Source organism: Cherax quadricarinatus, unplaced genomic scaffold, assembly GCF_038502225.1.
Source record: "Cherax quadricarinatus isolate ZL_2023a unplaced genomic scaffold, ASM3850222v1 Contig239, whole genome shotgun sequence".
In the NCBI taxonomy this organism is placed as follows: Eukaryota; Metazoa; Arthropoda; class Malacostraca; order Decapoda; family Parastacidae; genus Cherax; species Cherax quadricarinatus.
In genome coordinates this window covers 37,053-60,429 of record NW_027195265.1, presented here as the reverse complement: position 1 = coordinate 60,429, position 23,377 = coordinate 37,053, and the positions used below count along the sequence as shown (strand labels likewise).

The window sequence follows — 23,377 nt, the reverse complement described above, 5'->3', positions numbered from 1 at the left end:
ATGAAATCAGTTACAGGCTGATCATCTAGTAAGCCAAGGTTGATGTTGAAGTCTCCAGCTAAGAGAAGGTGGTGCTTATTCATTTGTCTGTTTGTTATTAGTGACTTTAATTTCTCACTGAAATTTGGGATGTTTGTTTGAGGTATCCGGTAAATGGCACTGATTGTTATAGATGTCTTAAGGTTTTTTACAGTAAAATTAGCAAAAATGTATTCCCTATATTCATCACTAAAGCAAGTGGTGCTAATACAAGATAATTGGTTAGAGTAATATATTGCAATACCACCCTCAACTTGGTTTGGTCTGCAGTTGTGAATTGCTGTGTATCCTGGTAGAGGGTAGATATCTATTGTGTCCTGCTTAAGCCAGGTCTCAGTAAGAATAATGCAGGAGAAGGGTGTCTTTAGTGATTCAAGGAGTGCCAGGAGGTCATCATAGTGTTTGCTTAAGGACCTGATGTTGTAGTTAATTACTGATAGACTTTTAGCAGAGTTTAGGATAGTGGTGGCTTGTGTTGCTGTGTAATAAAGGCAGTTACTTTCCAATAGGTTTTGATTGTGTGTCAGATTATGGAGGTTTAGATCAGGGTCAACGTGATCAATCATCTTCTAGGTTTAAATTATGGTTATTTATATCCTGAGTTGTGTGTTGAGTTCTAGTACTGATATCTGTAGTGGTAGGAAGTTTGGACAAGTATATAGCTAGAGTATTTTGGTCATATAGAGTATAGTCACTACTACACATAATGAAGTTGATGTTGTCTATGTGTTGTGCTGGAATGAACTAAAGTACAACTAGGTATAAACTAGTAATATAAAAATACAAATTAAAAATAGCACCAGACTCTCACTTGTAATTGCACTAAGGTCTAATATAAGTTGTTAACAAGAACTAGATTATAACTAAATTTAAATTGACAAGACAAAATACACAAGTTGAGGTAGCAAAAGAAAATAAAAAATAATAAAAAAAAATAAAAATGGCAGTGACTTGGTTATAATATGATGGTAAGATGGTAGACAGGATAATATTAAAGTTGAAGTTGAATATACAAACTTAAAAACTGGTAACAAAAGGTTAAGAAAAGTAAAATAAAGTTGGGTGATAAAGTCTGCAATAGAATAGGGCAATTATACCTGGAGTTTACCTGGAGAGAGTTCCGGGGGTCAACGCCCCCGCGGCCCGGTCTGTGACCAGGCCTCCTTAGGTCAGTGTCCCAGGATGCGACCCACACCAGTCGACTAACACCCAGGTACCCATTTTACTGATGGGGAACATAGACAACAGGTGGAAAGAAACACGTCCAATGTTTCTACTCTGGCTGGGAATCGAACCCAGGCCCTCGCCGTGTGACGCCAGAGCGTTAACCACCAGGCCAAATAAAATAAATAAAAGTTTAAAATAGATTGGGCAATAAAGTATTGGTAAAACTGGCCAAGTATAAAATTGGTTAATTAACTCAAGACTAGAATAGTGCAATAATAAGATGAAAAATTTGCAATAAAGTTGGACACTAAAATATAAAATAAAAATGGGCAATAATAAAAAGTTTACAATAAGGTTGGGCTATAATAGATTTTAAAATAAAATCGGGCAGTAGAGTATTTTTTAAAGTGAGGTAGAATACTGAGGACAAGTTATGGTTAGTTTCAATTAAAATAAGATAGAACAGTGAAGTGGTAAGAAGTAAAATAGGAGAGAGATTCTGTAGATATTAAACACAATTAAAACTATGAGGTAGAATGGTCGTTGAATACAACAATGACAATCAAAAGTAGTTGGGGTATTAGAATTTTAGGGGGGCACAAATTTATGACAATATAACACTAACGGTGGACTATGGGTATTATCTGCACTTTACTCTGATTCTGTTAGTCCAGCCTCACTAAGGAATGTTTTAAGGTCATGTTCTGTAGAGATGAAGTATCTCTTCCCAGTGAGCTGTTTCCTAACTGCGATTTTTCCATCCCTCACAAAGCACTGGTGGATTTTTTGGGCATAGCGTAATTTTCTTAGCCGATAAAGAAGGTTTTGTCTTGTTTTGGTAAGGCATCATTGACGTAAACATCAGTTTTCATAGAAATAGATGTTTTTAGTAGGTTGTTTCTTTGTAGGCTAGTTTGGAATTTTAACAGCACTGTTTTTTTACCTGCTTGGTAGCCCATCAGTTTGCAATCCTTTAGGTCATCACTACGTATGTTAAGGCGAAGGTGGTCCTTGATAAGCTGTAGGGTGGTCTCCATGCAGGTCTCTTGGGTGACTGTGGGTGGGAGATGTTTGCTGTTAACTACAACAGCGTCAGATAGCTTCTGTTGGTCATTAAGTCTCAAAACTCCAGACTGATGTATTATTGTAATAATAATAATTATTATTATTAATTTAGGGCACTGGAGCACAGATCCACTGTCTGGATTTTTTGGGTTATCCTAGGTAATTTATACTATGTATGATAACTTGACTTATGTGTACCTGTGAGAGAGAGAGAGAGAGATACAGATAGAGAGATCCAAATTCAGTCAGCCAACCAACCATCCAATGGCCCACCCACCCACCCGGCCGGTCTGCAAGCAAGCCAGCCAGCCAGCCGAATACGTATTACACACGTTCCAGAGTCATTTCTCTTTACTTAGGGTATAGGTTATACTACATTCTGGCAGGATGACACTACCAGTGGTATTCTCCCATTCCACTGTGTCGACAATACATAAAGATAACAGTAACATACAATACTGTACAAGATGTAAAATTTACAATACAGTCCACTACCATGTATACATATTATACAGTACATAAATAATTAAAATATATCAGTAGAAGTAAATTATGGTTAAAAGAATGAAATAATTATTGTACATTACATTACAGTACTATGTAGGTAGTTTATATAGCAAAGGTTTGACATTATACCCTACCCAGTATGTAAAGTAAAAGGGCACAAGTGCAACTAATGTGACATTTTATTGTGGCAACGTTTCGCTCTCCAGGAGCTTTATCAAGCCATTACAAACAATACATGGACACAGAGGGTATATAAAGGCTCAGAGTGAGGTGCAATACTAAGAACATAAGAAAGGAGGAACACTGCAGGAGGCCTGTTGGCTCCTGGAGAGCGAAACGTTGCCACAATAAAATGTCACATTAGCTGCACTTGTGTCCTTTTACTTTACATATTGTCAGTAATTCTACCAACTTTATTACAATCCTACCCAGTATGTCGGCAATTTTCAAAGGTTCAACTTACGTCCATTTTGACTTGTGACCATTTGGTCGGAACCAAGCTCGGTCGTAAGTAGGATGGTACTTGTATCTTGTTCACTGAGTTTAATCATTACTTAAGCTGCCACGAGAGAGACAGAGAATGTCAACACACAGACGAACACACCAGCTAAACCCTTTACTGTGAACTTCTTTCATTTTCCTCTTCCAAGTGCTGCTGCACTGCTAACTCTATTTTCTACTATGGGATGCACAATGAAATACAAATTTATAGACAAAATATGTAGCCTTGGAGATTGCGAATGATAGTGTAGTGAGCTGGTTGCCTGCAGGAGTTAAAAATGAGACAATTGCTTGGCGCTGAGATGCCACGCTGCCATCTCCACGACCCGTAATGCTATGCATAGTATAAGTGACTTTGGCATGCTGGTCTTATCTGTATTTTTTTGTACCTCTGTATGTGTGCTCAAATTGTAAATAAATAAATAAATAAATGCCTGTATGTGTAGCTAAATTGGGACCTACACAGTTAAATTGAGATCTACACAGATAAATTGGAACCTGCACAGTCCTAAATTGGCAGCAAGGTGCTGATAACACCTACTATTATTATTACAGTGGACCCCCGGTTCACGATATTAATCCGTTCCTGAGAGCTCATCGTAAACCAAAATTATCGAAAAGCGAATCAATTTTCCCCATAAGAAATAATGGAAATGAAATTAATCCGTGCAAGACACCCAAAAGTATGAAAAAAAAACTTTTACCACATGAAATATTAAGTTTAATGCAATAGAATAATTACAATAACAATAATAACAATAGAATAATCACAATAGAATAATTGACACTTACCTTTAATGAAGATCTGGTGATGATTGATGGGATGGGAGGAGGGGAGAGTGTCGAAGTTGTTACTGTTTAGAAGGGGAATCCCCTTCCATTAGGACTTGAGGTAGCAAGTCCTTTTCTGGGGTTACTTCCCTTCTTCTTTTAATGCCACTAGGACCAGCTTCAGAGTCACTGGACTTCTGTCGCACAACATATCTGTCCATAGATACCTGTACCTCTCGTTCCTTTATGACTTTCCTAAACTGGTTCACAACATTGTCAGTGTACAGGTTGCCAACATGGCTTGCAGTAGCTGTGTCAGGGTGATTTTCATCAAAAAAGGTTTGCACTTCAAGCCACTTTGCACACATTTCTTTAATTTCAAGAGTCATTAGTACCCTTGGTCTCGATGGGTTGGCACTAGAAGCTTTCTTGGGGCCCATAGTGACTTATTTTGCAGAAACAAGCACCAAAAACAGTGATAATATGGATAATATAGAATGTACCGAATGTATCCTTAGATGCGCACACACTAGCTGGCTTGTAAACACTGGACACATCTCGTACGAATCGTATCGCATACTGGGTTTTGTAACGGGAACCGAGGCAAATTTTTTGCAATATAATGCTTCGGATACCGGATTTATCGGATACTGATGGCTTTGCGAACTGGGGGTCCACTGTATTAATGATTATCTGGTCAAAGGAAAATAATTATTCATAGGCCTGGCCTTAGGTTTATTCAGTAATAGGAAGTGTGTTGTGTTAGGCCTAAGCTAGTTCAAGAGGCAGGTTCCTAGGCTGTCTGGAGACTTGTGGAGTGACCTCTGGGTAGGTTTATAGGCCTATAGACTCTGACAGATGGTCACACATGGCAAATATAACTCACAACATCAGCGCACCTTATAAGAGAATTCACTGTGTCGTAAGTCAAAAATATCGTAAATCAAAAATATCCTAGGTCGAAAATATTGTAAATAAAAAATATTGTATGTCAAATATTAATATAATAAGTCAGTAAATAACTACAGTCAGTGAATAAGGCAAACCAATAATTAGTTGACACAAACTCACTACCATTATAGTATGCTCCTCACTTAGCCACAAATTTATTTACCGACGTGGTCTTAGGAACGCAACTCCATCGTTAAGTAAGGAGAGGCTGTACTGTGAACAAGCCAGTGTCATCGTAGGAATGTTAAATGACACTAACAATGACCAGTAACAACTAATAACGCCCCTTAACCTTCCAGGTAGTTACCTGAACAAAACGGTGCTGGAGGAAAGAGCATCGTTCTACAGCTTCGAGGGTCACCTGGGGGACCAGGACCTGTACACCCTGGTGGCCTTCGACCATCCGGACCTCTTCTATGTCCTCCCCTGTGGTTGGAACCGCCAGCTGTGTACCTGGTGGCGGGACCACGGGTATGCCCGGGTCTTTGACCAGTACTTCAACTGCACCGGAGAAGTGAAGGTCATCCATGGCAATTGCAAGACCCCAATACCCGATGATTTGTGATGGACTTCTCCGATATCAGGCATTTAGTAAAGAACAGGTCCAATATCGGATGGTTTGTGATGAACAGAACAGACATCGAACAACCAACCAGGTGAAGATTATGGTAATTGCAAGACCTCCATACACCATGATTTGTGATGGACTTGTCTGATGTCGGACAATTAGTGATCAAGTCCCGATATCAAACAATGATGAATAAGTCCCAATATTGAATAATTAGTGATGAACAGGTCCCAATATCAGATAATTATTGATGAACAAGTCCTGATATCGAACAATTATTGATGAACAAGTTCCGTTATCAGTTATTGATGAACAAGTCCTGATATTGGACAATTAGTAATGAACGTCTTGTTATCTGACAGATATCAAACAAAATCCCAATATCGGACAAACAGTGATTAACAAGCCCTGATATTGAACAATTAGTACCAAATATGTCCCAATATTGGACAAAGTGATGAACAAGTCCTGATATCAAATAATGAAGAACAAGCCCCAGTATCAGACAAATAGTGATGAACAAGTCCCAATGTCGGACAGTGAAAGACAAGCCCCGATACCAGACAAATAATAAACACGTATGTACACCTACGACCGAGTTCGGTTCCGAGAAACTGGTCGTAAGTCGAACATTACTACTGAATATCAACAAAACGCTGTATAGCCCTTGTGGCTTAGCGCTTCTTTTTGATTATAATAATAATAATAATATCAACAAAACATTTTTGTAATGACTTTATTTTATTGTTTTATTTTGGTATTTCATGTTTTACTTTACTTTTTATGCTGTTACTACTGTATTTTATACTGTAAGGTTTAGGATAAACACTGTGTACAACACAAATACTTGTTTATTTCCCAGAAATTTGGCATAAAAAACACGGTCGTAAGTCGGATGGTAGGTGTACTAATACTGGACAAATAATGAACAGGTCCCGATTGACAATGAATGAGTCCCAATATCACAAAAATAATGAACAGGTCCCGATTGACAATGAATGAGTCCCAATATCACAAAAATAATGAACAGGTCCCGATATCAGGCTTAACCCGTAAACGGTCCAAACGTAAATACAGTGGACCCCCGCATAACGATTACCTCCGAATGCGACCAATTATGTAAGTGCGTTTGTACGTGTATGTTTGGGGGTCTGAAATGGACTAATCTACTTCACAATATTTCTTATGGGAACAAATTCGGTCAGTACTGGCACCTGAACATACTTCTGGAGTGAAAAAATATCGTTAACCGGGGGTCCACTGTATATGTTTTTTCAACATTTGAAAATATGTAAAAAAAATAGATCTTCTTTTTGTTTTTTTACATTTGAAAATGTGTAAAAAAAACTTTGATCTACTTTTTTTTTCTTATATTTGAAAATATGTAAAAAAAAAAACGTAGATCTACTTTTGTTGCGCAACACATGTGAACGTAGATCTACTTTTGTTGCGCAACACATGTGAACGTAGATCTGCTTGGACCGTTTACGGGTTAATAGTGAACAAGTCCTGATATCAGACACATGAACAAGTCCCGATATCGGACACAAGAACGAGTCCCAATGTCAGAAACCTGAAGAACAAGTCCCGATATCGGGCACAAGAACAAGTCCCGATATCGGACACAAGAACGAGTCCCAATGTCAGAAACCTGAAGAACAAGTCCCGATATCGGACACAAGAACGAGTCCCAATGTCAGAAACCTGAAGAACAAGTCCCGATATCGGACACAAGAACAAAGCTTTATATCGGACAAATAGTGAAGAACAAGTCCCAACAGACAAATGAACAAGTTCCGATATTGAACAATTTGTGATGAACTGGTAGGATGTACACCTTGTATGACTGTATGTTCAGTTATGAACATTGTTATACAAAAGTGTTGTGTGTATACTCACTGAGTTGTAGGGGTTGAGACTCAGCTCCTTGGCCCTGCACCTAAGTATACTTTGTTGTGTGTGTGTGTGTGTGTGTGTGTGTGTGTTGTGTGATGTGTGATGTGTGTGTTGTGTGATGTGTGTGTATTTTGTGTATGTGTGTGTGTGTGTGTGTTATGTTTGTGTGTACTCACCTTATTGTGGTTGCAGGGGTCGATTCATAGGTCCTGGCCCTGCCTCTTCACTGTTCACCACAAGGTCTGCTCTCCCTGCTCCATGAGCCTTTAACATACCTCCAGCACTGTCTCAGTGCTGGTGGAAATAATATTGGGAAGGGTAGGAGAGAAGAGCTACTGGATAAGTACAGGTCAGCTATAGAATTAATTAGGTCTAAGGGAGGGGTCCCAGTCATATGTAGCATCTTGCCTAGAAGGGGAGTGGGCAATGAATGGATGTCTAGGGCAATTGGTGTAAATTACTGGATAGACAGGAACTTGCAATCTCATCCATTGATAACTGGGACAACTTCTATGGCAAACATGAGATGTAAGGGATGGGGTACATCTATCTGGTGGAGGGATGGTTGAATTAGCCAACTCAATCAAAGGGGCCATTGCTGACTTGTCCAGGACTTTAAACTGAAAGTTTATAGAGGTATGGGTGTTGTGTTAAACAAACAGATCGCAGCACTAACATTGAAAACAGTAGATATTACCAGGATACCTCAGGGATATGTGCAGAAGATATTCATAAAGTTGCTAGTAGAGGTGAATCAACTGGTCAACAAAGAGAGGCAGTAGAGGGCAGCGAGTGACTAGCTTCCTAAAGATTTACTATACTAATAGTAGGAGTATAAGAAACTAGATAGATGGGCTAAGATTAACTGCATATGCAGGTAGCATAGATATTATTGCTCTAACAGAGACCTGGTTCAGCCTGGTAGAGAAATGCCTTCTGAATGCCACATACAAGGATACAAACTATTCCATACTAATAGGGTCAATAGGAAGGGCAGTGGAGTGGCGATGTATGTCAGAGATAATTTGATTGTTGTGTTAGACAAGATATAAAATTAGAATCATCAGAATCTGTTTGACTACAGTTTCTTGAGGGCCATGAAAAATTAATTTTGGGTGTGATTTGTAGGGCCTCCCAAACCTTGATAGGGAGTACAGTAAGCTGTTATGGGACGAAATTCATAAGGCATCTAGATATGAAAATATTGTGTTAATGGGAGATTTAGACTAATTGCTCGGAAATCTGGAGTCTAGTGATTTGTCTTGATACAGTTCAGGATTGCTTTTTAAAAAAGTTTGTGACAGAAGCAACTAGAGGAAACAATCTGCTTGACTTGGTTCTTGCCAAAAGAGAATCACTAATTAATAATATTTCTAGCTGTAGACAAATTATGTTCCAAATAGAGAAATTAAATCAAGCAAAAATGATCCAGAATGGATAAACAATACATAAAATCTCATTGGTCAAAAGAGAGGCATATATAGGCAACTCAAAATAGGAGAGAGACACTTAAGAAATCAATATATTCAATTAAAGTATGGAATAAAAAAGAAATATGAATAGCAAGAAGAGATTATGAGGTTAAAGTCACAAGAGATTCGAAGACTAACCCAAAAAGGTTCTTTCAGGTACAGGTCCCCTCAAGGAAGGTTCCTTGATGTTGGTGAGGGGCTCTTGATTTAGGGAATTGGATCTGTGCTCCAGTTCCCCGAATTAAACCTGAATGTCTTCCACATCCCCCCCCCCAGGCGCTGTATAATCCTCCGGGTTTAGCGCTTCCCCCTTGATTATAATAATAATAATCAGGTACAGGTCGGCCATCACTACAGGTGGGCCATCACTGGGACCTGTAGTGTGCCGGATTAGTGAGGTTGCCAGATTACAGAGTGGTTAGGTTAGAATAAAGTTAACCAGGCTGATTATTATTATTATAATCAAGGGGGGAGCGCTAAACCTGGAGGATTATACAGTGCCTGGGGGGGACGTGGAAGGCATTCAGGCTTAATTCTGGGAACTGGAGCACAGATCCAATTCCCTAAATCAAGAGCCCCTCACCAACATCAAGGATCCTTCCTTGAGAGGTAACCAGACTGAACTGTTTCATATATTTTGGCCTTTGATTAGTTTATCCTGCAGCACGTAAATGTTCATTATTTCTTGTTCACTTATAAAACTGCGTTGCTCTAGACCTTTTAGCAGTTCACCTGTCAACTGAATTAACACATCAATAGAGACTCTGCTACATCTTCCTCATTTTCGTCACTAGTGTCTCCTCCACTGGCTTGTTGCTGGGGATTTACAACCATCTGCACAATTTCAGTCAGTATAATGATGAAATTTGAAATTATGCTAGCTGAAAGTAGTGCCGGATTACTGATGTCTGACTTATATATAGAGGTAAGACAGGCCTTCTCAAAAGTCACTCAGGTCAGATCACTGACAGTGATAAGGAAATGTGTAGAATTTTTAACACTTATTTCCTCTGTTTTTACGCAGGAAGATACTAGTCAAATTCCAGAAATAATAAACTGTGTTGAACTAAACAATCCAAGTCACTAGTGACATGGTTCTCACAAAGATAATTTAAACCGAACAAACTCCCAGGACCTGATCGACTGTTCACAAGGTTTTTAAAGGAATGTAAGGCAGACCTTAGTGAATCTTTGGCTAATCTTTTCAACATATCATTACAAGCTAGTATTGTACCATTTAAGTGGAAAAACATAAATTGGTTAATATCAGCATGGTTTTACAAAGGGATGTTCCTGACTTAGGAATTTATTAACTTTTTTCACTAAGATATTTGAGGAGGTAGATCATGGTAATGAATATGATGTTGTATGATATTGTGTCTTTTGACAGAGTCCCACATTGGAGACTATTGAGGAAAGTTGAGGCACACAGAATAGGAGGAGAAATATTTTCCTGGATAGAAGTGTGGCTGACAGGCAACAAAGAGTTTGTATAAATGGGGAGAAATCAGAGTGGGGAAGCATCACAAGCGGTGTTCCACAGAGGTCAGTGTTGTTTATAATATACATAAATGATACAGATGAGGGTATAAATAGTGACATGAGCAGTTTGCCAATGACACCAAAATAGACCATCGAATTCATTCTGACGAGGACACTAGTGTGTTCACGAAAGATCTGAAGAGGCCAGTGCAGTGGATCGTGAAGTGGCAGATGCTGTTTAAAATAGACAAATGCAAAGTTCTAAGCATTGGAAAGGTAAATAGCCATGATACTTAATAACTAAATATTGTAGATCTTAATTTTTCTGACTGCAAAAAAGATTTGGGAGTTAGGTTAGCAGTAATCTAAAGCCCAGACGACAGTAAGTATTCAAAATAAAGCAAATAGAATTCTTGGCTTCATATCAAGAATAACTAAGAATAACGCGTCTGGTATGGATGATTTCCAGGCAGATGTAAGAAACCCGGGGTAAAAATTCGCCAAATAGTGGTCGAAATCCAAATTGTATGGTATTTGGACTGGACAAAAACCAGGGTTCCGCTGTATATAGAATGGTACATGTACAAGGAAATTAATCTTCAGGTTATCCTCGAGTTCTATATGTCATTGCTTACACCTCATTTAGATTATGCTGCACAGTTCTGGTCACCGTATTACAGAATGGATATAAATGCTCTGGAAAACGTACAAATGAGGATGATAAAGTTGATCCCATGTATAAGAAATCTTCCCTATGAGGATAGACTGAGGCCCTGAATCTGCACTATGAGGATAGACTGAGGCCCTGAATCTGCACTATGAGGATAGACTGAGGCCCTGAATCTGCACTATGAGGATAGACTGAGGCCCTGAATCTGCACTATGAGGATAGACTGAGGCCCTGAATCTGCACTATGAGGATAGACTGAGGCCCTGAATCTGCACTCTCTAGAAAGGTGTAGAATTAGGGGGGATATGATCGAGGTGTATAAATGGAAAACAGGAATAAAGGAAATGTAAATAATGTGCTGAAAATATCTAGCCTAGACAGGACTCGCAGCAATGGTTTAAGTTGGAAAAATTCAGCTTCAGGAAGGATATAGGAAAGTACTGGTTTGGTAATAGAGTTGTGGATGAGTGGAACAAACTCCCGAGTACAGTTATTGAGGCTAAAACCTTGTGTAGTTTTAAAAATAGGTTAGATAAATACATGAGTGGGTGTGGGTGGGTGTGAGTTGGACTTTCCTTGCATAAGAACATAAAGAACACTGCAGCAGGCCTATTGGCCTATGCCAGGCAGATCCAGTTCTCCCACTGGCTTAAGCCTTAATGCCTTAACCTAGTCAGGTCAGTCACATTCACTTAAGGGAGGAGCATGGCATCTGACCCAGCAGCACAAGCTAGTCAGGTTCAACTCACACCCACCCACACCCACTCATGTATTTATCTAACCTATTTTTAAAACTACACAAGGTTTTAGCCTCAATAACTGTACTTGGGAGTTTGTTCCACTCATCCACAACTCTATTACCAAACCAGTACTTTCCTATATCCTTCCTGAAGCTGAATTTTTCCAACTTAAAACCATTGCTGCGAGTCCTGTCTAGGCCAGATATTTTCAGCATGCTATTTACATCCCCTTTATTTATTCCTGTTTTCCATTTATACACCTCGATCATATCCCCCCTAATTCTACGCATTTCGAGAGAGTGCAGATTCAGGGCCTCAGTCTATCCTCATAGTGCAGATTCAGGGCCTCAGTCTATCCTCATAGTGCAGATTCAGGCCCCTCAGTCTATCCTCATAGTGCAGATTCAGGGCCTCAGTCTATCCTCATAGTGCAGATTCAGGGCCTCAGTCTATCCTCATAGTGCAGATTCAGGGCCTCAGTCTATCCTCATAGTGCAGATTCAGGGCCTCAGTCTATCCTCATAGTGTAGATTCAGGGCCTCAGTCTATCCTCATAGTGCAGATTCAGGGCCTCGGTCTATCCTCATAGTGTAGATTCAGGGCCTCGGTCTATCCTCATAGTGCAGATTCAGGGCCTCAGTCTATCCTCATAGTGCAGATTCAGGGCCTCAGTCTATCCTCATAGTGCAGATTTAGGGCCTCAGTCTATTCTCATAGTGCAGATTCAGGGCCTCAGTCTATCCTCATAGTGCAGATTCAGGGTCTGTCTATCCTCACAGGGAGGATTTCTGATATATGGGATCAACTTTGTCATCCTCCTCTGTACGTTTTCCAGAGCATTTATATCCATTCTGTAATATAGTGACCAGAACTGAGCAGCATAATCTAAATGAGGCCTAACCAAGGATATATAGAGTTGAAGAACAGTAGGCCTTCTCCAGTGCTCCTTATGTTCTTACCTGCTTCCACTACATCACTTTCCAGACTATTCCACTTTCTGACAACTCTATGATTAAAGAAATACTTCCTAACATCCCTGTGACTCATCTGTGTCTTCAGCTTCCAATTGTGACCTCTTGTTTCTGTGTCCCATCTCTGGAACATCCTGTCTCTGTCCACCTTGTCGATTCTTCTCAGTATCTTATATGTCATTATCATGTTCCCTCTGTCCTCCAGTGTCATTAGGCCAAATTCCCTTAACCTCTTCTCGCAGGATTTACCCCTTGGCTCCGGGACTAGTGCCAGATCAAACCTTTGCACTTCCTCTAATTTCCTGATGGGCTTGGCCACATGTGGATTCCATACTATTGCTGCATACTCCAGTATGGGCTTGGCATAGACAGTGTAGTTTCTGATGTACATGGTGTACAAGGTCTGGAATGATGTTGAAATGCTGTTATTAGGTTTACCAGGCGCCCATTTGCTGCATTTATTTGGTTGATGTGCGCCTCAGGAGATGTGCTCGGTATTGTAGACACTCCAGGATCCCTTTCCTTGAGTGAGGTTTATTGTCTTTGATCCCCTAGACTGTACTCTATCTGCAGTCTTCTTTGCCTTTCCACAATCTTCATGACTTTGCACTTGGTGGGGTTGAACTCCAGGAGCCAGTTTCTAGACCAGGCCTGCAGCCTGTCCAGATCCCTCTGTAGTCCTGCCTCCCCTCAAGGGAGGTTCCTTGACGCTAGTGAGGGGGCTCTTGATCTAGGGAATTGTATCTGTGCTCCTGCTCCCTGAATACCTTCCATCAATATCCCCCCCCACATGCACTGTATAATCCTACAGGTTTTGCACTCTCCCCATAATTATAATTATAATGTCCCGCTTGGTCCTCTGATTTAATTCTCATTAACATCACATCGTCTGCAAACAGGGACACTTCTGAGTCTATCCCTTCCGTTATGTCATTCACATACACCAGACACAGCACTGGTCCTAGGACCGACTCCTGTGTCACCCTGCTCATCACGGACCCCCACTCTGACACCTCGTCACATACCATGACTCATTGTTGCATCCCTGTCCGGTATTCTCTGATCCAATCCAGTTCCTGTTATATCTGCCTGGTCCTCCAGCTTTTGCACTAATCTTTTGTGTGGAACTGTCAAATGCCTTCTTGCAGTCTACCCACTCCTGTCTTACTGCTGTCACCTTGTCATAGAGTTGCAGTAGGTTTGTGACACAGGATTTCCCGTCCCTGAAACTGTGCTGGTTGTTAAGCTCATTCATTTCTAGGTGCTCCACCAGTCTTCTGATAATCTCCATGACTTTGCATACTGTACATGCCAGTAACACTGGTCCGTAGTTTAATGCTGTGTCCTTTTTTTTAAAAAATTGGGACTACATTTGCTGTCTTCCATACCTTAGGGAGTCGCCCTGTTTTGAGTGTTGAAGATTGTTGTTAGTGATACACATAGCGCCTCTGCTCCCTCTCTCAGGACCCATATTATTATTATTATAATCAAAAAGAAGCGCTAAGCCACAAGGGCTATACAGCTCAGGACCCATAGAGAGATGTTATCTGGCCCCATCGCCTTTGAGATATCTGGTTGTGTGTATGTGTTCTGTGTGTGTGTGTTGTGTGCATTTTATCTGTGTGTGTGTATACTCACTGCATTGTATTTGTAAGGGTTGAGTCTCAGCTCCTGGCCATGCACCCAGGTATACTTTAGTGTGTAATGTGTATCTCCAAAAGAGGACCTCAAAAGGGGGTCAAAATACACAGATCAATCCATCTGACTTTTTTTTCTCCAGCAAACTTATTATTGACCACTGATAAACATATATCTATAGATATGTATAGAGATGGATAGTTATGTATATATAAATGGGAATTGTTTGGAGGAAGTCTCCAGACTGAAGTGTTCTCACAGCTTAAGATGCACAGTTTTGTTGCATTTTACAGCCTTGAGGATGTTGTACTTTTTCAGGAACGAGGTCATCCTAGTGCTCGTTTTGCACTGGTACTATTGACTGCATCAATTTCTGGGCCCCTGAAGCCTAAGCTTCAGGTGCCCTGGATAGTGTTTCTGTTGATGACCAGACAGAAGGGGCCAGTCTATTGCACACAGCCTTAAACAACAATGTTATACAAAGAGTAAGATTGCTTCTCATGCCAGGGGGTTTTGAGATGTTTCGGTTATGTATGACCAGAGTCTACAAACTGAACATTGTGGTACGACCGTCGTGAACGTTGATATAATACATAACATCTCATAAAGTCCATCGTGAATGTCAAAATTTAACATGTTAGGTCTTCCGTGACCATCGACATAACCCACCCTCCTACCACTGCATACAAGTATCACAATGCTACAGGTACTGTAGGTGGTGTGCTGCAATCAGGGCCGGATTAAGAAGTCTCCGGGCCCTAGGCTATTCAGATTGGTGGGGCCCCTTTGAGTTACAGGTAAGTGAAGCGACCCCTTCCAGCTTGGGGGGGGGGTCTGTGTGAGCCTGTTTAAGGTCTAATTAAATACATTCTTGCTATTTAGATTAAATTTAATAGGGAAAGTACATCAAGACAACCAAAACCATTAACCAACAGCCATTATAACTATCTTGTTAAATCATGCATTTTAAAGAGAATAAACTCAAGACAGCATAGTATTACTAGATTAGGCTATTAAAGTAGTGACATCATGTACCTATTATATTCAGCATAACCACTACAGCACTATTATTCCCTTTATAAATCACTGACCATTATTGTTATCATTGCATCATGCATAAGACTATCAAATCATATAAACTCAAGAAAGTAAAGAATTGTTTATATTCACAGGAACTTCTTAAATAAACTTTTTTCTGGATTTCATATTGGTAAAATCATCAATTATATTCTGAAAATCAATATTGTTAGATCAGACTCAATGGTCAACAAGGCTAGGTTACACAATTTGTCTTGGCTCATTGTTGAACGGAGCTGGTTTTTCACTTTTCAAAACAGAAAATGAACGTTCTCCTTCACAGTTAGTAGCTGGAAGTGTTAGGTAAAGGCGATACACTATGTCAACATTAGGGAAGGTTTCTGAGATACCTGCATTTCTTAAATGTTTCAAAGCAGCTGAGGGCGCACATTTTTCAGGTGGAGCTTTAATCTGATTCATATACCCAGAAAAATGAACTATTTCTTCAACAAATGTGTCCTGAACATCTGCTGAAAGGTGCTGTTGCAACTTTAATGCAGCTTCTCTTAATTCTGCATCTGGCATAGTAGTAATTTTGAACAGAAATCCAAACTTGTCATTGAGATTCTGGTAGATTTCTTTTCTTTTCACCAATTCTGTAATCAGTGAATCCAGAATGACGAAGTATGTAGCTGTCTTACATTTCTGCCTTGGTAGCAACACAATTTCATTGTCTGGCTCTTCAAAATTGCGTTTCCTCTTCCTTGACCGCTGATGATCAGCCCGGTAACTGTAGTCTTTCACCAGCAGTTTAGCTTTCTCTTCAAACATTTCAAAAGCTTCATCATTGCGAAGTGAGCTTACAAATTCCACTAAGCCTGCATAGAGGTTAGCACAAGTAGCCATTTCAATTTAAATTTTCTGAAGTGTCTTGTTCGTGGCATTTAACCATTCCAGTATACAGTCCCAAAGCACACACAGTAAGGCCAATTCAAAATCTTCCAATTTTGATGCTAAGCTGGCTGCTTCGCTTCTTGTAGTTGCTGTCTGGTCTTCATCCTCTGCTATTTGGATCAAAGCAGAACGTATTTCAGCAAAGCTGTCTTTCAAAGCATGTGTTGCATCATGCTGTGCTGACCACCTTGTTGTTGATAATGATTTGATGACATCTCCATGAATGGTTGACTTGAGTATACTCCACCGATGCGTTGAAGCAGAGAAAAAATTAAAGAGTGCTTGTAAAAGTCCAAAAAATGAAACTGCAGCGACACAACACTCCACAGCACATGACCCAACAAGATTAAGAGAATGTGCTGAGCAGGGCACATATTCAGCAAGTGGGTTGATTTGCTTGATACGGGCTTGCAATCCATTATATTTACCCGACATGTTACTTGCATTGTCGTAGCTCTGGCCACGGCAATCTATAATAGAGAGATCATGTTCAAGCAGAGTATCCAGTACTACATTCATCATTGTTTCTCCATCATGGCCTGAAAGAGGAATGAATTTTATAAAGCGCTCTACAGGCTTACCACTGGAGTCGACAAAGCGAACAATGAATGTCAATTGATCTGTATGTGAAATATCTGGTGTTGAATCTACACTTATTGCAAAGTATTTTGCAGTTTTCACAGCTGCTATGATGTTATTGAGGACCTTCTTAGTCATCAGTTCAATAAATTCATTGCATATAGTAGATGACATGTAAGATACAGTGCCTCTTCCTGCATTCCCAAGGCGTGACACATAATTTGCTAAGAATGGATCGAATTGTGCTAACAGTTCTATGATCCCTAGGAAATTGCCATTGTTTTCCGAACCAAAAACCTCATTTTCTCCACGGAAAGCAAGTCCTCTTAGAGCTAAGAATTTTACAACAGCAACAACTCTTTCTAGAACTTTCCTCCAATAAGTGCGCTCTTTTTCAGTTTGATTTTCCAAATGAGAATCCAATAAGCCTTTTTTCTGTGCACGAAATACACTGGCTAAAATGCAGCTCCTGTGAGTGGTGCTGTTTTCATGTTCCTCGAAACGCTTGGAATTTTTCCAGTCATTGAACCCCTGTGTGAAGGTATTTTCTTTGGTAGAAAATAGCTTGCATGCTGAACAGTACACTTTTCCTGAGCTTTCAGAGTATACCATCCATGATCTTTTCACAGTTTCTGAATTTGTAAGCTTCCTATAAAACATAGATGACTTTAAACAACGACGACTTCCATCATCATAAATCCTTGCTGATTTCCTAAAGTCAATGTTCAGAGTTTGACTGAAGTTTTCTGCAATGAAAGCATTACGTAGAGAATCTGGGATTACATTTGGCCATGAGGCAGGATCTTTTAAGACAAATCCTGTGAATGAAATGTCCGTTGAGACATTGAGAGGAGACACAAAAGAAGTAGATGCTGGCTGAGAAATAATGGAGGGAGGGTTTCCTGTATGATCTGACGTATCTGCAGATTCAACTGTACTGGTAACATCAGAAACTGTTTTCGTGAGCATGTCTGTGATCTTTGTGCAGCTTCCTACATCTTTCTCTTTCTGTTCTTCTTGAATTTTCTTCTTTCTTTTCTGTGACCCACTCGCATAAGAACGTCCAATATCACGTTCATGAGATGCCATAATGAGGATGTATCACTGTCTGTAATCATACAAATACAAAGAGGGAAATTATTTCCCAGTAAAAGTAGGCCTTAGACAAGGATGTGTGATGTCACCGTGGTTGTTTAATATATTTATAGATGGGGTTGTAAGAGAAGTAAATGCGAGGGTCTTGGCAAGAGGCGTAGAGTTAAAAGATAAAGAATCACACATAAAGTGGGAGTTGTCACAGTTGCTCTTTGCTGATAACACTGTGCTCTTGGGAGATTCTGAAGAGAAGTTGCAGAGATTGGTGGATGAATTTGGTAGGGTGTGCAAAAGAAGAAAATTGAAAGTGAATACAGGAAAGAGTAAGGTTATGAGGATAACAAAAAGATTAGGTGATGAAAGACTGGATATCAGATTGGAGGGAGAGAGTACGGAGGAGGAGAATATATTCAGATATTTGGGAGTGGACGTGTCAGCGGATGGGTCTATGAAAGATGAGGTGAATCATAGAATTGATGAGGGGAAAAGGGTGAGTGGTGCACTTAGGAGTCTATGGAGACACAGAACTTTGTCCTTGGAGGCAAAGAGGGGAATGTATGAGAGTATAGTTTTACCAACGCTCTTATATGGGTGTGAGGCATGGGTGATGAATGTTGCAGCGAGGATAAGGCTGGAGGCAGTGGAGATGTCATGTCTGAGAGCTATGTGTGGTGTGAATATAATGCAGAGAATTCGTAGTTTGGAAGTTAGGAGGAGGTGCGGGATTACCAAAACTGTTGTCCAGAGGGCTGAGGAAGGGTTGTTGAGGTGGTTCGGACATGTAGAGAGAATGGAGCGAAACAGAATAACTTCAAGAGTGTATCAGTCTGTAGTGGAAGGAAGGCGGGGTAGGGGTCGGCCTAGGAAAGGTTGGAGAGAGGGGGTAAAGGAGGTTTTGTGTGCGAGGGGCTTGGACTTCCAGCAGGCATGCGTGAGCGTGTTTGATAGGAGTGAATGGAGACAAATGGTTTTTAATACTTGACGTGCTGTTGGAGTGTGAGCAAAGTAACATTTATGAATGGGTTCAGGGAAACCGGCAGGCCGGACTTGAGTCCTGGAGATGGGAAGTACAGTGCCTGCACTCTGAAGGAGGGGTGTTAATGTTGCAGTTTAAAAACTGTAGTGTAAAGCACCCTTCTGGCAAGACAGTGATGGAGTGAATGATGGTGAAAGTTTTTCTTTTTCGGGCCACCCTGCCTTGGTGGACCACCCTGCCTTGGTGGGCCACCCTGCCTTGGTGGGCCACCCTGCCTAGGTGGGAATCGGCCAGTGTGATAATAAATAAATAAATAAATAAATAAATATATATATATATATATATATATATATATATATATATATATATATATATATATGTCGTGCCGAATATGTAAAACTGGTCAATTAGCAAGAACTCATTTAAAATTAAGTCCTTTCTCAAATTTTCTCTTATACGTTTAAAGATATATTTTTTTCATTAACGTTAAAGTAAAAAATTTAAATTTTGCACCAGAAGAATTTTAGAAAACTTTCCTAACCTTATTATAACAATATCAATTTATTTTAGCCTAACCCAACTAAATATATTTTAGATTTGTTTATAGTAATTTAATACTAAACAAACACAGTGAAATATATTTTTTTCGTTAGGTTCAAAATGATTTTGGCGAAATTAATGCATACACAAATTTTCACTTGTCCTATATGGCAAGTTGAGCGTTGCTATTTAAGCCAAGATCGCAAGTTCTGCCTATTCGGCACGACATATATATATATATATATATATATATATATATATATATATATATATATATATATATATATATATACATATAGAGACGAATAGGCCGCAGCGGCATACATAGCGTGATAGCATGGTGAAGCCGCCAGTTCGTGACACAAAGCGCCAATATGTGCAGGTTCGCCGCCATGACAGAAGGATCGAAACTCCGAACAGCGTTAATTGTGATGAAACAGGTCGTTTTGAAAGAAAATGCTGCAGACCTGGCTCGTGAGGAAAGGCACTCAGACAGCGTTTAAGCGAGCTGACAGGCTTCATTTCAGCTGATGCGTTCCAGCGTGGTGACAGCAGCCTTTGTTAGCGTATCACTTCGAGGTCCTCTGCTCAGGGCAAAGAATGCTCTCGCGAGAATTTGTGTGCTGCGAGGCAACGCGCATGGGTCGCCAGACTTTTCATGACCGGTTACTACCAGTTATTTGCCCACGCAAAAATACCACCGAAAAGAAATTGTTTCGCGCCTCCTGGCACAGATTGTCGCCCTCATATGACGTGGCAGCCGAGCTTTCTATGTATTACGAGTTTTCATTAAGGTGAAGTTTTTACCTTCTCACATTACTTCACGTAAATCTCGTGGTTCAGACACAAAAGCCAAAGGTGCTATAGTGACCTCAGAAATCAATCGATTTCTAAGAGAGTTTGAGAGAGCACTTTAATACTTTCACTGTGTAAACCTTAGGTAAGGCTTGGGAGGAAATTGCTACATCTGAATCTCTCTGCCGAGCCGTGGCCAGAATGCAGATAGTGATGATTTGAGGCCACCCCAAGAGATTATGCCAGTTGAGGAATTCATTGTAGCACTGGGGTCTCTGGGGGCTGAGGTTGCTGGTGAGGAGACAACGACAACCAACCACTGACGAGCCGATAGATCGGTCTCAACAGCAAGAGGCCAGACCTGAGGAAACTGGTTCAGAGAGAAATTGCCAGTTGCCTACCAGATATGAAATTGTAGTGGGCTGAGTGCAACTCTTCATGGATGAGTAATCACCACGACAGCTATGTTGCAAAGGTGCCAAGGTCTCCAGCAGCTGTGAAACACTTCAGGAAATACAGCGAACGAGAGGTACAAAGCCATCATACGCATATGTTGCGCGAAGAGTGTTCAGTGACCTGAAGCTGGTCCTAGTGGCACAAAAAAGAAGAAAGGAAGTAACCCCAGAGTGCAGACCGCCTCCGTCTTACGGAGATCTCCTCACTAACACTTCCTCCTTCCATCTCATCATCATCACCAGATCTTCAATGTAGTAGTGTTACGTAAGGTGCATGTTTTCAGTTTGTGTGTTGTGACTAACATTTCATGTGGTAAATTTTTTTTTCAGTTATTTTTGTAGCTCTTGCACTTGATTAATTTGATTTAATATTTTAGTGTGTGGTAATTACGATATCGATATTTCGCATGTTATCGAGCCCTCTTGCACGGATTAAAGTCGCTATGCGGGGGTCCACTGTATATATATATATATACAGTGGACCCCCGCATACCGATTTTAATCCGTGCAAGAGGGGTCATTGTTATGTGAAATAATCGGTATGCGAATGAATTTTCCCCATAAAAAATAATGGAAATCAAATTAATCCGTGCAAGACACCCAAAAGTATGAAAAAAAAAATTTTTACCACATGAAATGTTAATTTTAATACACACAAACTGAAAAAGGCATGCACACTTACATGACACTTACTTTTATTGAAGATCTGGTGATGATTGATGGGATGGGAGGAGGGGAGAGAGAGTGTTAGTGTTTAGAAGGGGAATCCCCTTCCATTAAGACTTGAGGTGTCAAGTCCTTTTCTGGGGTTACTTCCCTTCTTCTTTTAATGCCACTAGGACCAGCTTCAGAGTCACTGGACTTCTTTTGCACAACATATCTGTCCATAGTGGCCTGTACCTCTCGTTCCTTTATGACTTCCCTAAAGTGTTTCACAACATTGTCAGTGTACAGGTTGCCAACACGGCTTGCAATAGCTGTGTGAGGGTGATTTTCATCAAAAAAGGTTTGCACTTCAAGCCACTTTGCACACATTTCCTTAATCTTTGTAGTAGGCAACTTCTTCAATTTCTCTGTCCCCTCCTCTGAACCAGTTTCCTCAGGTCTGGCCTCTTGCTGTTGAAGTTGATCTATCAGCTCATCAGTGGTTAGTTCTTCATTGTCCTCCTCCACCAACTCTTCCACATCCTCCCCACTAACCTCCAACCCCAAGGACTTTCCCAATGCCACAATGGATTCCTCAACTTGCATAATCCTCTCAGGGTTAGCCTCAAACCCTTCAAAATCCCTTTTGTCTACACATTCTGGCCACAGTTTCTTCCAAGCAAAGTTCAAGGTCTTCTTAGTCACTCCCTCCCAAGCCTTACCTATAAGGTTTACACAATTGAGGATATTAAAGTGCTCTCTCCAAAACTCTCTTAGAGTCAGTTGAGTTTCTGAGGTCACTACAAAGCACCTTTCAAACAGAGCTTTTGTGTACAGTTTTTTAAAGTTTGCAATAACCTGCTGGTCCATGGGCTGCAGGAGAGGAGTGGTATTAGGAGGCAAAAACTTGATGTTAATGAATTTCATGTCCCCATAAAGTCGCTCTGCCACGTCTGTAGGATGACCAGGGGCATTGTCTAACACCAGGAGGCACTTAAGTTCTAATTTCTTTTCAGTTAGGTAATATTTCACATTGGGGGCAAATGCATGGTGTAACCAGTCATAGAAAAAGTCCCTAGTGACCCATGCCTTACTGTTTGCCCTCCACAGCACACACAAATTCTCCTTGAGGACATTCTTTTGCCTGAACGCTCTGGGAGTTTCAGAGTGATACACTAATAAAGGCTTAACTTTGCAATCACCAGTAGCATTGGAACACATCAACAAAGTAAGCCTGTCTTTCATAGGCTTATGTCCTGGGAGTGCCTTTTCCTCCTGAGTAATGTAGGTCCTGCTTGGCATTTTCTTCCAAAACAGGCCTGTTTCATCACAATTAAACACTTGTTCAGGTTTCAGTCCTTCAGTCTCTATGTACTCCTTGAATTCATGCACATATTTTTCAGCCGCTTTGTGGTCCGAACTGGCAGCCTCACCATGCCTTATCACACTATGTATGCCACTACGCTTCTTAAATCTCTCAAACCAACCTTTGCTGGCCTTAAATTCACTCACATCAGCACTACTTGCAGGCATTTTTTTAATTAAATCCTCATGCAACTTCCTAGCCTTTTCGCTTATGATCGCTTGAGAGACGCTATCTCCTGCTAGCTGTTTTTCATTTATCCACACCAATAAGAGTCTCTCAACATCTTCCATCACTTGCGATCTTTGTTTCAAAAACACAGTTAAACCTTTGGCAAGAACAGCTTCCTTGATTGCCTTTCTGGTGCCCACAATAGTAGCGATGGTTGATTGGGGTTTCTTGTACAACCTGACCAGGTCGGCGATACACACTCCACTTTCATACTTATCAATGATCTCTTTCTTCATCTCTATTGGAATTCTCACCCTTATTGCTGTAGGGTTGGCACTAGAAGCTTTCT

The 23,377-nt window shown here is 40.5% G+C and overlaps 1 protein-coding gene across 4 annotated transcripts in view; it reads left to right on the top strand.

The window, feature by feature from the left end:
* Positions 1–7,254, top strand: part of LOC128700927 (xyloside xylosyltransferase 1) — an 85,583-nt gene extending 78,329 nt beyond the window's left edge. For 2 of the 4 annotated variants that reach the window (XM_070080229.1, XM_070080227.1), the window contains one exon: positions 5,301–7,254. In XM_070080229.1, the coding sequence (XP_069936330.1) occupies positions 5,301–5,566 (266 nt within the window). In that variant the 3' untranslated portion in view covers positions 5,567–7,254. The remainder of the gene's footprint in view (positions 1–5,300) is intronic. The other 2 variants (XR_011391115.1, XR_011391114.1) reach the window with 2 other exon arrangements.
* Positions 7,255–23,377: the final 16,123 nt, after the last annotated feature.